Source organism: Bison bison, unplaced genomic scaffold (genome assembly GCF_000754665.1).
Source record: "Bison bison bison isolate TAMUID 2011002044 unplaced genomic scaffold, Bison_UMD1.0 scf7180017864043, whole genome shotgun sequence".
Classification (NCBI taxonomy): domain Eukaryota; kingdom Metazoa; phylum Chordata; class Mammalia; order Artiodactyla; family Bovidae; genus Bison; species Bison bison.
The window spans coordinates 847890-864296 of NW_011494615.1; the positions used below are offsets into that span (position 1 = coordinate 847890).

Below are 16407 nucleotides of genomic sequence, written 5' to 3' on the forward strand. Positions count from 1 at the left end.
TGCTCAAACTACCGCACAGTTGCACTCATCTCACACGCTAGTAAGTAATGTTCAAAATTCTCCAAGCCAGGCTTCAGCAACACGTGAACCATGAACTTCCAAATGTTCAAGTTGGTTTTAGAAAAGGCAGAGGAACCAGAGATCAAATTGCAGACATCTGCTGGATCATGGAAAAAGCAAGAGGGTTCCAGAAAAACATCTATTTCTGTTTTATTGACTATGCCAAAGCCTTTGACTGTGTGGATCACAATAAACTGTAGAAAATTCTGAAAGAGATGGGAATACCAGACCACCTGAGCTGCCTCTTGAGAAACCTCTGTACAGATCAGGAAGCAACAGTTAGAACTGGATTTGGAACAACAGACTGGTTCCAAATAGGAAAAGGAGTATGTCAAGGCTTTATATTGTCACCCTGCTTATTTAACTTATATTCAGAGTACATCATGAGAAATGCTGGGCTGGAGGAAGCACAAGCTGGAATCAAGATTGCCGGGAGAAATACCAGTAACCTCAGGTATGCAGATGACATCACCCTATGGCAGAAAGTGAAGAAGAACTAAAGAGTCTCTGATGAAAGTGAAAGAAGAGAGTGAAAAAGTTGGCTTAAAGCTCAACATGATCTTAGAAAACAAAGATCATGGCATCCGGTCCCATCACTTCATGGCAAACAGATGGGGAAACAGTGGCTGACTTTATTTTCTGGGCTCCAAAATCACTGCAGATGGTTACTGCAGCCATGAAATTAAAAGACGCTTACTCCTTGGAAGGAAAGGTATGACCAACCTAGACAGCATATTCAAAAGCACAGACATTACTTTGCCAACAAAGGTCCGTCTAGTCAAGGCTATGGTTTTTCCGTAGTCATGTATGGATATGAGAGTTGGACCATAAAGAAAGCTGAGCACCGAAGAACTGATGCTTTTGAACTGTGGTATTGGAGAAGACTCTTGAGAGTGCCTTGGACTGCAAGGAGATTATACCAGTCCATCCTAAAAGAAATCAGCCTTGAATATTCATTGCAGGGACTGATGCTGAAGCTGAAACTCCAATACTTTGACCACCTGATGCGAAGAACTAACTCATTGGAAAAGACCCTGATGCTGGGAAAGATTGAAGGTGGGAGGAGAAGGGGACAACAGAGGATGAGATGGTTGGATGGCATCACTGACTCAATGGACATGAATTTGAGTAACCTCCGGGAATTGGTGATGGACAGGGAAGCCTGGCAGCCCATGGGGTTGCAAAGAGTCGGATATGACTGAGCGACTGAACTGAACTAATGACAGGAAGTTATATCCACAAAAATCACTAATGTTTCATGCAATGAGGGTGTTTTGTGGCGTTGTAACTTTGAATGTAGGTAAACCTTAACAGGAAGTTATATCCACAAAAATCACTAATGTTTCATGCAATGAGGGTGTTTTGTGGCGTTGTAACTTTGAATGTAGGTAAACCTTAACAGGAAGTTATATCCACAAAAATCACTAATGTTTCATGCAATGAGGGTGTTTTGTGGCGTTGTAACTTTGAATGTAGGTAAACCTTAACAGGAAGTTATATCCACAAAAATCACTAATGTTTCATGCAATGAGGGTGTTTTGTGGCGTTGTAACTTTGAATGTAGGTAAACCTTAACAGGAAGTTATATCCACAAAAATCACTAATGTTTCATGCAATGAGGGTGTTTTGTGGCGTTGTAACTTTGAATGTAGGTAAACCTTAACATCTCAGGGCAGCGCTGACCTACTGGGACTGACCTGAAGTTATCGATACCTGTACACACACACACACACACACACACACACACACCACCCACCCACACACACACACCCACACACACACACACACACATCGTGTATAACAAAGAGACTGACGTCCTGACCTTTTGGCTCTCTGGCAACACTCCAAGGTTACAAGCTTGAGGACTGCAGTCCGGACTGTGATTCTATAGAGGAATGTGTGAGACAGCACATTTTAGTTTATGTATCTTTTTCTTCCTTTTCTCAAGGATGCATAATGAGCTAGAGTCAGGTGTTCCCATGTGTTGTCTCTCTTGGTGCAGCACGTCACCGTCTGTCACCTGGCCTGCTGAAAGAACTCCCAGGTGGTCTCGTTGCGTCACTCTGTGTGCACTGCAGTCCCCAGACCTAAGCTGGAGAGAGCCTGTGGAGGCAAGGCCACTCCACTGTTGTCACTCCTAGGGCTCTCCCTGCTCCCTGTCTTCCTTGTTGTCACCTCTGGGCCTTGGGGGCTGCTCCTCAGTTCCCATATGACCTTTGTCCTCTCTACCCTCTTAGCCGCTTCCTCCTTCCAGCCTCGCTGGCCTCCCCATGGGACCTCGAAGCCCCCACACCCTGATCGTGCTGCCACACTTGTGCATTCGCTGTTCTTCCTGCTCACAGTGTTTACCTGCAGACATCTGCTGTTCATCTTCTCTTGCATGGATTTCTGCAGAGAGCCTCCTCCTGAACCTGAGAACTGTGAGATGAAGCCCTTTGCATACAGACTTCCTCTAACCCCTTGGCCAGCTGTGCTTTTCTTTATAGCTTGCATGACTGTCTTGCCTTGTTTATTTTGTTTAAGTAAAAAAAAATTTTTTTGTGCCCACCACTCCCTCCCCACCACCGCCCCACTGAACACCATTAAGACAGAACATTTGTCTGTCTTGTTCATAGCTGCATGACTGTTGTTTAGAAGAGTTCTTGGCACACAGTAGGTGCTTGTTTTCAGTCCTGAGCTGCAGCATGGCCAGTGGGACAGGAGGGAAGTGAGCAAGAGGCAGGGCTGCAGGAGACAGGGATGTGACCGCGGAAGGCTCCTCAGCCAAGTCGGGGGCCTTGGTTTTGATCCTAAGAGCAAGAGGAAGCTGGTTAAGAGTTATAAGAAAGGTATGGATGTCATCTGACTTAAGTGCCGCAAGGGTGACTCTGGTTTCAATGTGGACAATAGATGGGAGGATTGTAAGAGAAGCTTCTGGTCCGTAACTGCGAGTAAGTGAAGTAGGAGCAAAATCAGGAGAGGAGTGGGTATTTCAGAAAAGAGTTTATAGGGCTGAATGTGGAAGTTACGGTGCAAGAAAAAGGACTACAAAGAGTCCCCTGGGTTGAGTGGATACAAAAGTCAACCAGGAACCCAACAAGAGCTGTTTTATGTATGTATTTAACATGGAGTGGGAGGAAGAAGAAGTCAGACTGCTGTGTGTTGAGGATTTAGAGGGACGTGGGATCCTGAGGAAGTCAGTATGAGGTGAGCATCACCATAGGAAAGAGCAGAGGGGTGTGGGGTGGAGGGCTGTTTTGAAAATGGGAGATGACAGTCAGTCTGGTGGAAATAGGAAGGATCCCATGGAGACACCATGTTGAATACTTAGGAGCAGTAAGGGATAGTCCAGAAGCTGGTGACCCTGAAGGAAGAAGGGTGGGAAGGGACTTGTGAGCCTGCATGGAAGGGGTGGAGGAACCTGTCTTACGATGACCCAGGGTATGAGCAGCAGCCAGCTGCAGGTGGAGGTGAGCGCGTGGTTCCTCTCTTGTGACTTTCATGATCTTTGTGAAGAAGAAAAGCGAAGTTTTGGGAGGGCAGTGGGTTGAAATGCTGTAGTTTTTCAGGAGAGGGAATCTGTCAGAGAGAGAAGCAGGCCTGGTGAGTGACCTGGAAGGTCCCTGGGCTTCCCCATCCTACGTCACTCTGGAGTCTGTGTTTTTGGTGTCCCCCCTCCCAGAGCCCAGCTGTCTGACCACAGGCCTAGAGAGAGCAAGCCACTGCCTTTGGGTAAGGCTGAGTTTCCCCAGACCTGAGACAGTGGAACTCCAAAGAATGAGCTCCTTCAGGCCTTTGTCAGGAGTGATTAAATTATAGGCCAGGAATCTCAGTGGCAGCCAAGGTGGGTAGGGGATAGACAGGGGTAAAGAAAAAGGGCGAGGAACGTGGGGAGTAGGGTCCAGGGATGTTAAGGAAAGCCTGTGGTGAATGTTGTGAATAAATGAGCTGGAAGGGAGGCACATCGTGTTTGAAAGTTAAATTGGGTGCTGAACTAGTGATTTTTGAGCTGGAGCAGCTCCGGTCGATAATGGCTAGATTATGACCACGTGTGGCAGTTCATGATTAAGGGTACAGTGTTAACGAGTCACAATTCCCATCATTGGTATTAAGTACTTTTGGATCAGTAAGGTACCACTTCTGACATTTGGACAGTCTTCAAACAGAAATATCCTGTCTAAGCAGAACCTACTTGCTTCTGCTATAACCAGAGTGTTTTATTTTTTTTTTCTCATCTTTCTCTGTGGCCCCTGATTGATTTTGTGACTTTATTTGTTAGATTCCAGGAGAGTTCTTGTGGTTATTTTTCTAACTTAGTTCTTTGTGAAAGAATTATTCCTGATATCCTTCCAAGCAGTGTACTCACTGATCCTAGTTACTTGCTTTTGTCGAGCTTCATCTTGCTAGGTAGCATACTGTGTTTTCCTTGTTCTTATGGATTATCCAGAGATGCTACTCCAAACTGCATGTTCTGTGCTTCCACGTCATTCCAGATGATGTCATACCTTTAGGTAGAAGTGTGTGTATCGTAATCTGTGGTTATCAGTGGCGTGGTTTCTCTATCAGCCAGGTCATGCTGTCATCCCTTGGTTCTTTCCATCGAGCTATTGCTGAGGGGAGCTTATCACCATCGTATATGACATACTGGGAAACAGAAGAAGTGCTTTGTATGTACACTGCAGTGAAGGACCCCTCATCAGGTCATGATTGGCAGGTTGTAAGCAGTACTTGCAGTAGAAAGTTAAGAAGCTCGACGTCATTTGTGTATGTGAAACTTAGCCTTTTTTCTTGAAAGGGTTAACACCTTCTGTGCCGTTAGCCTCACTGCCTTTCCTTCTACTTCATTTTTAGGAAGAAAAAAAAAAGCACCCCCGAGAATGCTGGGCTGTTCCCTTGGCTGCATACACGGTGCTAATGAGGTGCCTTCGGGAAGGGGTAAGGCTGCTTTGTTGTCCTCTGTAGACGCCTGCAATTGTAATAACCCTTCAGGCACTGTGTGAGGATTGTAGCCTGCAGCGGTGCTCGAGCCTGTCAGCCAAGTACTGTACCGCTCCTGAATTTAAATAATCCCGACAAGCCACTGTGAGCCTGTGGCCTACAGGGGAGCAAGTGAAAAAACCAACTCACATTCACTTGTTTAAACGTCTTGCTTTTTAAGAGACGATAGCAAATATAAACAACCTAAGTAGCTCTCAATGACATATCCTTAATCCCCCGCTTCCAGTTACCAGTAACTCAGTTTAGTAAGCCAGGTGTATGCAGGGAATTTTCTGCCAGCCTCGATAGCCCAGTGATTATCTGGTCATATTGCCATTTTGTGGTTCAGAAACAAGGAAGCTGCCACCAGCATCCACTGATTTTAATATTAACTAGTCGTTATTATGTGATGTGGTTTGTTCAGTTTATGCACATCCCTTCTCTTGCTATTCATGGCTGAAAACCAGCCGGCTGGCCAACCAGCCAACTTGCATAAGTAGCTTCTGTGTGTGACCGTGAGGAGGATTTATAACTGACCTCAAAGGCTGGCATTTTTGTTTGCTTTAAACCTTGACATTGTCTCACCCAAGGCAAAGCCATAGGCTAAAAGCATTCCTTAAGGAATGAAAAAAAAATGTCAAAACAAACATCTTCCTTTTGAGTTCATTACTTCATGCATGTTATGGTAATGGCATGATGTTCCAAGTACAGAAAAATCTCTGCAGTTTTCCCCTAGTGATCCAGAAAGGCATCGAGAGCACGTCCCAGCCTGTAGGGTGAATGTGTAGTCAGTTGTCCCTGTGGGGTGTGCATGAAGCCAGTGAACTGCTCTGTATCAACAATATGAGAATTAAGTTATCTTTATCTGTAGTCAAAAGACATGTTGGGGTTTATCATTCAGGGCCTCAAGCTAGGCATGCCCAGGGGGCACACGGATGAAGAAGGTGGACTCTATGTTCATGCACACATCTACCTGTTGTGGGAGATGAGATAAACTATAAAGTGGAATCTGTCAAGTGCATTCACGCCGAAGAACAAAATACAGGAGCTCAAAGGAGAAAGGAGTCTTCCAGGGATTTTTTAAATGGTGTAAAGAAAGTTTTAGAACTTTGTATCTTTAATTTATAAAACTTAGATTAATGCTGAGTAAAAGATGGTCAGTTCTAACCCATGAGGTGGTGTCCTTTGTTAGATATGTCCTCCCCAACCGCTCCTGTATTTGTCATCGAGTACATACTATGAAGAATGTTTGCTATGCATGTGCATTGTTAATTGTAACCTAATGATACAGCTAATGATAGAATGATAGAGTTAACTGTGAGTATACACACTTGTCTTTTCTTCTCTCTTCGTATGTGTGTCAGGTCTTGTATATTTTTCATGAAGAGGGAAGACAGTCTAGAACTCTCTAATTTGTGAAAATTTTATACATTTGGAAGACGTTTTAGTGTATGCTTTGGCAGCATGTACACTAACACTGTCCCTACAAAATGACAAATTCAGAGGTGAACATTCCCCTGAAAAAAGGATTTGTCTTTTCAAAAATAATTTAATTGTAGCAGTTCTTGAGGCAATTTGTCTATTGTATTCAGGACATAGTTGAAGGTAAAATAATTTTTAAGTCATTTGTCTTCGATTATTTAATTTTTTTAATGTAGAAAACTGTTTTCCCAGCTCCTCCTGGTGTTTCTGAATGTAGGTTCTTTCTTACAGAAGAGTATATGAATTGTATGGATATGGTTAAAAGCGCGTACTCTGACTCACTCTGTTAAAAAGCAAAAGGCTGGTTGCTTAGAGAATTCTCTGTCTCTTTTGGATTGAAATTTGTACTTTCTTTCAAGGAGTAACCGCTATTCTGACTTTGGTGATAAACTTCACCAAGGTTTTCTTGTTTTTCTTAAATTTTTTTTTTCTTTTCACAAATGTTTCTTTATTTTGTTTCCCTTTTTGAGTGTATTGCTAAATACTAGATTGATTGATTCTGAATGGATTGGCATCATGTTCTTTTGAGACTTAATTTTTTTTTCTTTTGCTTAAAGTTAGGTTGAGGTTGATACACGTCGATTGTATAAAGTGCAGCTCATCGGTCCCACTGAATAGTGTGTTGGTGTATGCCTCAATGCAGGAACACAGGCACACATGTGTATCAGTTTATATAGGAGTATCCATTAACCCACATCTTCTTGAACGTTTGATAGAGTCACAGTTTAAATTTTTGACAATCTCATGACCATTAAATTGTTTCCTCAGTGTCGTTTTAATATGTATTTTCTTGAGTACTAATGAGGATGACCATCTTTTTCTGTTTATCTTGGTTTTTGGAATTTCCTGTTTTGAAAATGATTATCAAGTCTTAAGCCAGTTTCTTCTCTTGCTTTGTAGGAATTCTGCATACCATCATCCTCCACCAGCTATTGCTATAAAATGTTTCAAGTATTAGAAAAGGAAAGAAAACTAATGTCTTTTATTTCCGTCAGCTGTTAATATATTTGCCTTCTTTGCTTTGTTGTAATATGTGTGTATGTATATATATCCATATATGTGTATTTATTATTTATTCATTTGTTTATTTTCTGAGATGTTTGAAAAAATTCAGATGTCATGGTACTCTACCCACAGGAATTTCTTTTATGTATTCTGGATATTAATCTTTTCTTGTTTACACGGGTCCCAGATACTTTTCTATTTTGTGTTTGATCTTTTCGTTTCCTTTACAGTGTCTGTTGCTAAGCAGAAGTTCTTAATTTTAATAAATATTTATCAATCCATAAGATGTTTGGTCTTTTCATTTTCTTTATAGTATCTGTGGCTAAGCAGAAGTTCTTAATTTTAATAGAATTTATCAATCCATGAGATGTTAATCTAACACTAAGATGTGCTATTACATATTCCTTTTTGTGTGTATCAGTTCAGTTCAGTTGCTCATTCGTGTCCGACTCTTTGCAACCCCATGAACCACAGCACGCCAGGCCTCCCTGTCCATCACCAACTCCCAGAGTCCACCCAAACCCATGTCCGTTGAGTCAGTGATGCTATCAGGGAAGCCCAAAACTAAATAAAAGTTTTTGTGTATACTTTTATTTATTTTTGGGCTTCTCTTACAGCTCAGTTGGTAAAGAATCTGCCTGCAATGCAGGAGACCCCGGTTTGATTCCTGGGTCAGGAAGATCTGCTGGAGAAGGGATAGGCTACCCGCTCTAGTATTCTTGGGCTTCCCTTGTGGCTCAGCTGGTGAAGAATCCGCCTGCAATGTGGGAGACCTGGGTTTGATCCCTGGGTTGGGAAGATCCGCTGGAGAAGGGGAAAGGCTACCCACTGTAGTATTCTGGCCTGGAAAATTTGCAGAGTTGGACACGACTGAGTGACTTTCACTTTCACGTCATTTATTTTTGGCTGACTGGCTCCTCGCTGCTGCACAGGCTTTCTCTAGCTGTAGCGAGCGGGGCTACTCTCTGGGTGCGGTGTGCAGGCTTCTCACTGGGGCGGCTTCTCTTGTGGAGCACGGGCTCTCGAGCGTGCGGGCTCAGTTGCTGCGGCTCTGGGGCTCTAGAGCGCAGGCTCGGTAGTTGTGGCGCAGCCCACGAGGGCTGCCCATGTTATTCTTCTAAAAGTTATTTTTTATTTTTTCCTTTTTTCTGTTTAGAAGTTTATTTGTAATTGTTTTGTGTGTCTGTGTGTGGCGATACGTGTGGGTTCAGTTCTGTTTTTAAAATAAATGTTATCAGTTATCCCAGCATCATCTAATGAAAAGTCTTCTCCCCACGACTCTGGTGTCACCTCGGTCATGCCTGTGTGCATGTCTCTTCCTGGGCTCTAATTAGTTCTGTTGGGCTGTTATCTGTGCCATGCTGTTTAAATTAATAGTCCTTACTTTTTAATAATTTTGAAAATATACACTGACATTTTTTGTTACCCTTGTAATCTTTTTCATGAGTTTCTGAGCTCCTTTTTAATTTTCTCTTTACTTGAAAAGTTAATTCTAAAAATTACATGTTCACCTGTTGGTACATTGATAGTATACATCTATGAATAAATTTAAGGAGGACTGATACTAGTGAAAATGGAAGGCATATTCCATGAGAAGACTAACAAGAATGTCATATTTGGTTTAAAAACACTGAAATAAGATGATTGTAGTTCCTTTGAATTCTCCATGACATTCCGCTAATGTATTTAATTCACTGCTTAAGTCAACTCTCTCAGATACAGCTCCCATTCTTTAGAGGTAGCGTTTATGAAACATATTATGTACTGGCTGGATACAGGAGAGGCAAAGATGATTAAGATACTGCCCTATCTTCATTTATTAGGAAAGTGATTTTTTTTTAAAGAAAGTGATTTTTTTTAACCTCTGGTTCAGTGTGCCGTTTCTTGCTGTTTTGTAACTACCTTTGCATTTTCTTCCCTTCTCTTAGGTAGTGACTAAGACCCTTAAGACTATCAACTTTCGTCTCAACATAGTGTTAGCTGTGTCCCATTGTTTTGACATGTAGTGTTTCCATTATTGTTATTTTATAGATAATCCCTGCTGCTGCTGCTGCTAAGTCGCTTCAGTCGTGTCCGACTCTGTGCGACCCCATAGACGGCAGCCCACCAGGCTCCTCTGTCCCTGGGATTCTCCAGGCAAGAACACTGGAGTGGGTTGCCATTTCCTTCTCCAATGCATGAAAGTGAAAAGTGAAAGTGAAGTAGCTCAGTCGTGCCCAACTCTTAGCGACCCCATGGACTGTAGCCTACCAGGCTCCTCCGTCCATGGGATTTTCCAGGCAAGAGTACTGGAGTGGGTTGCAATTGCCTTCTCCACAGATAATCCCTAGTTAAATTTTTTTCTGGGTCCAGGCTTTTTTATGGGATGGTTTAAACTTTTTCAGGGGGGTGGAATTTTATTGCCTCTTTTTTCTTTTGTTACAATAACAAAGTTGTATTACTGTATAGATTAAGAATGTCTATTCTGTTTCTCTTGTATGTTTTTAAATTGTGGTAAAATATATATACTATTTGCCGTCTTAGCTATTAAGCATATAGTTCAGTGGCATGAAGAACATTTACATTGTTGTGCTGTTTCTGTTGTTCTTAAATATATTGATGTTTTCTGCCTAACTTATTGACCTTTTTATACTTTCAAAACTTAGTAATGTGCTTTATTGAACTTGGGCCATTGATTCTGATTTATACCCCTTATCCTTCTAATCTGTGCATTGAGAAAAATGTGGTATGGGAATTGTACTTTTTTGTTTTAATTCATATGTAAATTTCTTAGAAGACAATTTTAGTTTTAAATTATAAATTTTGTTCATGTTTCTGGTGCATAGATAACTAACTTTGCCAAGGGATTTTCCTACATGTTCTGTGATAAGGGTTTTCTAGTCAAATACTTGGGACATATCAGGTTAAACAAAGTTGAATGGTTTCGTTTGTATTTAGTACTTTTCAGAACTTTTAATTATGAATCCACATGGGAGCGTATTGTATATGATGTTTTCAAATTTATTTGCCCACAGACATATCTTATCCTGTGGCACATTGTAGGATGCACTTTGGGAGAGAAAGGTAGTCTTATTCTGGGACTGTTATGAGTTTATTTAAATAGTGTTCAGGAAACTTTCTCTTTTTCAAAAGATTACCTAAGAGATTATGACCTTGTTTTCGAAACAGGTCAACCTGTTATGATTTCTGTAATTTTAACAATGATAGTAGAAATGTGAGTCAAGTGATTTTGATCTTGTTACAGATGTAAATGCTCAGGTGGAAAGAGGGAAATATTTAGAGTGAGAGACTTCGGGTGGAACATGCCAAAAAAAAAAAAATCTGGTATAACATTTTATGTTTGAAAATTGAAAATAGGTTCAATGCACGATGCTGGATGCTTGGGGCTGGTGCACTGGGACGACCCAGAGGGATGGTATGGGGAGGGAGAAGGGAGGAGGGAAAAAAAAAAAAAAAGAAAATTTTATTTGTTTTTATTTTGGCCGTGCTGGGCCTAGGTTGTGGCACTTGGACCTAGTTGCCCCATGGGATGTGAGATCTTAGTTCCATAGCCATGGATCGAATCCTTGTCCCCTGCATTGGAAGGCAGATTGTTTGTTAAGAATCCTGGACCACCAAGGAAGTCTCTGTGGTATAACTGTTTTAAAGAGAGTGTGGCAGTATAGAAGAAAAGGTGTCCATGATGACACTGAGCCATTGTTTCGACTTGGTGTTGGCATTTTGGAGACTTTGAGCTGGGAGTCAGAGGGTGTGGATTGGAGTCCCAGGTGTGCCACTCTGGAGTAGTTTGATAGTTGGAGCCCCACCTGATGTTTTGTATGAAAAAAGGTACCTTGCTGGCTGGTCTTCCACGTGCTTCTGACTTGGTCTGTCTTTGACAGCTTTCCATTCCATTGCTTTTACCCTCATTTTTGTTTTTCAGTCGCTAAGTTGTGTCCAACTCTTTGCAACCCCATGAACTGCAGCCTGCCAGGCTTCCCTATCCTTCACTATTTCCCTGAGTTTGCTCAAACTCATATCCATTGAATCCGTGATGCCATCCAACCATCTCATCCTCTGTCTCCCCTTCTCCTCTTGCAGTCAGTCTTTCCCAGCAGCAGGGTCTTTTCCGGTGAAGGCCACCAGCTCTTCATATCAGGTGGCCGAAGTATTGGAGCTTCAGCATGAGTCCTTCCAATGATTATACTAGCAAAGACAGATTATGTACTTGGTATCATCACTGTATTGATCCTGGGAACATTTGGCAATGAACTTACATGGCATATGTTCAGTATGTGCATGAAGTAGGGAGGCCGAGGAAGCTGACTTTCCTTGAAAGTAGTTATTTTCATCTGGGTAGGTAGCAACCTACTCTACAGTGCGCACAGAAACTGAAAATAGCACCTAGAATGTTTCCACATGTTTAGAGGAGATTCATTGTATGCATTTGTATCTAATCAACCTCATCTTTTTTAAATAACTTGCATAATAGTCTGTTTATAATTATGGGTGCTGAACTGACACCTGGCATATGTTAAAATGTGAGGCTCAAATAATAAATCCTTGGCCTAATTATTCATTTCTGAACAAAAGCTTATTAGACAATTTCGATGTAACAAATTTCTTTTAAGAGGAAATTGAATTTTTAGTTTTTAATTAGTGCTTTTAAAAAAAGAAAGCTAGTGGTAAATTGCTTATGAATTTAATTAGAAAAAGACAGGACTTGAATTAGAAAGTATAGAGATATTAGTCATTATGTGTATTATCTTTGAAGTGTTTTTGGACACTAGTTATCTAAAATGAGGACGGAGAAGTTAAATTCTCTTGATATTGGATAAAAGTGAAAATGTACAGCTACATTTTCTGTTTTTGTTACTGTCACAGTTTTAAGTTTAATTTTCCTAATGAAGAACGTGTGTGCCATCAACTTCGGGTTCTCTATGGGTACGCACCTTTCTCCTTGCCTTTATATGGTGAAAGTGGGCAATGTGTATGGGGAATAGGAATGATACAGGCTTTTTTTGTGTGTGTTTTTCTCTTTAATATCACTATTCATAATATTTGGAATGCTAATATTAGTAGAATGCAGCAGGGCTTACCAAGTATGGAGTTGCCTAATGTGTCTTAAAGCGAACCTTTGAGAATGGCATAAAGAAGCAATCCTGAGTTTTTTTCTGAGTTTAGGGAGTAGATCAGTTAGTTTCCTGACTCTTGGTGAGGTCAGAGGCACAAAGTGTGGTGTGCTCGCTGCCAGAGTGAGGTCTGCACCTCCTCTTCTCCTGTGGCAGATAATCTTAGGGGGGAAGCTCCACAGGGCTGTACAGTTTACACTGGTTGGACTTCTGTGTAAATTTCCATATTCCTTTAACTGTTTTATCCCATTATATGCTTTGTAGACTTAACAAATTCTATAGCTCTTCTGTGTCTTTCTCATTTAATACCTATCTTTTTTTTTTTTTAATCTTTTTATTATTATGTTTAATTTCATGGTATTGTGGATAGAGGGAATGGTGTATGTATGATTTTAAGTCTTTGGAATTTGTTGAGACTTCTCCCATGACTCAGTATGTATGTATAATTAGGGGAAAAAAGTTCAGTTCTGCCATTGTTGAGTGATGTACTTTTTTTCTCAAAGTAGGTCAAGCTTGTTAATCTGATCGATACATACGGATGTAAATCTATGTTCATGCTGATTGTTTTTTGTCTCTTTTATCAGAGATAGATATTTAAATTGTTTTCAGTTTTATTGCGGTATAATTGACATGAAATTGTAAGATATTTAAAGTGTACAAAGTGATGATTTGATACATGCAATCATTGTGATAGATGCATACATTCCCCTATTGAGTCAACACATAAATCGTTTCATATTTTATCCTGTTACCTTTTTTGGGTGGTAGGAGTGAGAACATTTAAATTCTCCTCTTTTAGCAAATTTCAATTATACAATATAGTGTTATCAACTAGAGTCACATCGTTTTACATTAGACCTCCAGACCTTATTCATCTTATAGGTGAAAATTTGTACCTTTTACCAACCTGTTTTGAAAGATGTTATTGTTGGGTATACATTTATAGGTTGACAGTTCTTTTTCTTTTGGTACTTCAATGATATTGTTCCTCTGTGTTCTGGTTTGCATTATTTCTCATGAGAAGTCTCCCATCATCCTTATCTTTGTTAGGTAATGTGTTAGATAGTCTCTATATGTCCTTTTACTGTCACTGTTTCTACAAGTTTCTCTTTATTATTGCCTTTTAGCAGTCCGGTTATGATGTTCAGTTCAGTCACTCAGTCATATTGGACTCTCTGACCCTGTGGACTGCACACCAGGCTTCCCCATCCATCACCAACTCCCAGAGCTTACTCAAACTCATGTCCATCGAGTTGGTGATGCCTTCCAACCATCTCATCCTCTGTTGTCCCCTTCTCCTCCTGCCTTCTGTCTTACCCAGCATCAGGGTCTTTTCCAGTGAGTCAGTTCTTCAGATCAGGTGGCCAAAGTATCAGAGCTTCAGCATCAGTCCTTCCAATGAATATTCAGGACTGATTTCCTTTAGGATTGACCGGTTTGATCTCCTTGCAGTCCAAGGGACTCTCAAATCTTCTCCAACACCACAGTTTAAAAGCATCAGTTCTTCGGCATTCAGCTTTCTTATTATGATGTACCTTGATGTTATTTTTCTTTCTTCCTCTTGAGGTTCATTGAGTTTTTTAGATTGGGCTTCCTAGGTGGCACCAAGGGGTAAAGCACCCGTTTGCCAGCCATAAGAGACGTGGTTTTGATCTTCGGGTTGGGAAGATAGGCTGGAGGCGGGCGTGGCAACCCGCTCCAGTATTCTAGCTTTTTGTTTGTTTTTGCTAATTGCTATGTCTTCACTAATCTTCTCTAGTCATTGAGTGTGCAGAGTCTGATGATATTCCAATTCAGTGTATTTTTCATATTAAACATTGTAGTCTTCTGACTTGGGTCATTTTTTAATCTATTTCTTTCATTCTTAACATGCTTCTTTCTTCTTCAGTATATGGACTGTATTTATAATAGCCATTTAAATGCTTTTTTCTTATTCTATCACTGAATTTTCTCTTATGAGTCATATTTTCCTGTTCTGTGTGTGAATTTAATCAGATGTCAAATATTGTGATTTTTGTGTTGTTGGGCATTTTGTTTTTAAGTCTTTTAAGAAGGCAGTGGCACCCCACTCTAGTACTCTTGCCTGGAAAACCCCATGGACAGAGGAACCTGGTAGGCTGCAGTCCATGGGGTCGCTAAGAGTCTGACACGACTGAGCAACTTCACTTTCACTTTTCACTTTCATGCATTGGAGAAGGAAATGGCAACCCACTCCGGTGTTCTTGCCTGGAGAATCCGAGGGATGAGGGAACCTGGTGGGCTGCCACCTGTGGGGTCACACAGAGTTGGACACGACTGAAGTGACTTAGCAGCAGCAGCAAGTACTTTTGTGCCTTTTTTTAAAAAGTCTTTTAAGTGCTTTTGTGCTTTTTCTTGGACTCATTTAAGTTACCTGGAAATAGCTTGATCCTTTTTGAGACTTTTAAGCATTATCAGGACAATATAGTACAGCCTTTAGTTGAGGTTAATTTGGTCACACCACTGGAGCAGTTTCTTTCTTAGGACTTTCCTTGATGCCCTGTATTTAGGTGGTCTTTAGCTAATTATTTCCAGCCCAGAGTAACTTCTGATGATTTTTCTGCATACTCTTTATGGTTTTAAAATCATCGTCAAGTTTTTGTTATACTATAAGTTATGTGTATTTTCTAGATTATTTCAACCTTTTTATGGAAATATGTGGAAAATTAGGGGCTTCCCTAGTGGCTCAGCAGTAAAGAATCTACCTGCAATGTAGGAGGTGTGGGATCGATCCCTGGGTCAGGAATATCCCCTGGGGACGAAAATGGCAACCCACTCCAGTATTCTTGCCTGGGAAATCCCATGGACAGAAAGGGGAGCCTGGCAAGCTACAGTCCGTGGGGTCACAAAAGAGTCGGACACAACTTAGCAACTAAACAACAGCAACAACAACAATATATGGAGAATTATGTTAAACTATGTTTAACGATCAACCAAATGTAATGGTTCTATAGAAGCCTGAGAAAATGGCCACACCTCCAGAAACACCCTATGCATCCAGGGGCAGGTGATGGTCTTGGTGTCACGTCTTTATTTATGAAGCAATGGTTGTGAAGAAATGACGTGTATTTATTTGCCATCCTAAATATTAATAATACCTATTTAATTTTCTCCTTGTGTTCTTCTCTCTCTCTCTGTAGGAGGAACGTGTTGTGAATCACATGGCAGCAAAGATTATTGAAAATGTCTGCACTACGTTTTCTGCTCAGGCCCAGGGCTTTATAACTGGGGAAATTGGGCCTGTTTTATGGTACCTATTCAAACATTCCACAGTTGATTCTCTTAGGATAACAGCAATATCGGTAAGATGGAGCGTCTTTGGGGGATATATTTGCATGTATTTAAATACCGAGTTTGAAGAACTGTGCTAGAGATAGAGTGAATTTCATTGAATAGGTGGAAATCTCAAGAGTAGCAGTTGGTGAGAACAGTAATTTGATTTTTCTCCTGAGGCAAGAGGACCGTCGAGACATTCCAAAAGGATCTTGTGTGACCCTGACATTAGGATTCCAAGAACTATTTGGAGGTGGTAGTGGAAAACTGCAGTAGTGGATAGGGTATAGCATTTGGTCGGGTATATTTTTAGTGCTCCTTGACTTTTCTTGTTAGCTCCGTCTTTCGGATTTTATGTTCATTGGGTTTGTCATATGGTTCAAATGAATTCATGTTAAAGTTCAGGCATCTATGATTTTGTAGTTTTTTTATCCCAGTTGTCTACTGCTTCACTTCCATGGTTATAATGACTTGGTGTAAAAGATAATTATGTATGCAGGTG

General features: G+C 40.9%; 1 protein-coding gene across 2 annotated transcripts in view; it reads left to right on the forward strand.

The window, feature by feature from the left end:
• ULK4 (unc-51 like kinase 4) overlaps nt 1-16407 on the forward strand; it is a 511789-nt gene that overhangs the window by 90914 nt on the left and 404468 nt on the right. For both annotated transcript variants that reach the window (XM_010835460.1, XM_010835461.1), the window contains 2 exons: nt 4891-4974; nt 15773-15934. In XM_010835460.1, the coding sequence (XP_010833762.1) occupies nt 4891-4974; nt 15773-15934 (246 nt within the window). The remainder of the gene's footprint in view (nt 1-4890; nt 4975-15772; nt 15935-16407) is intronic.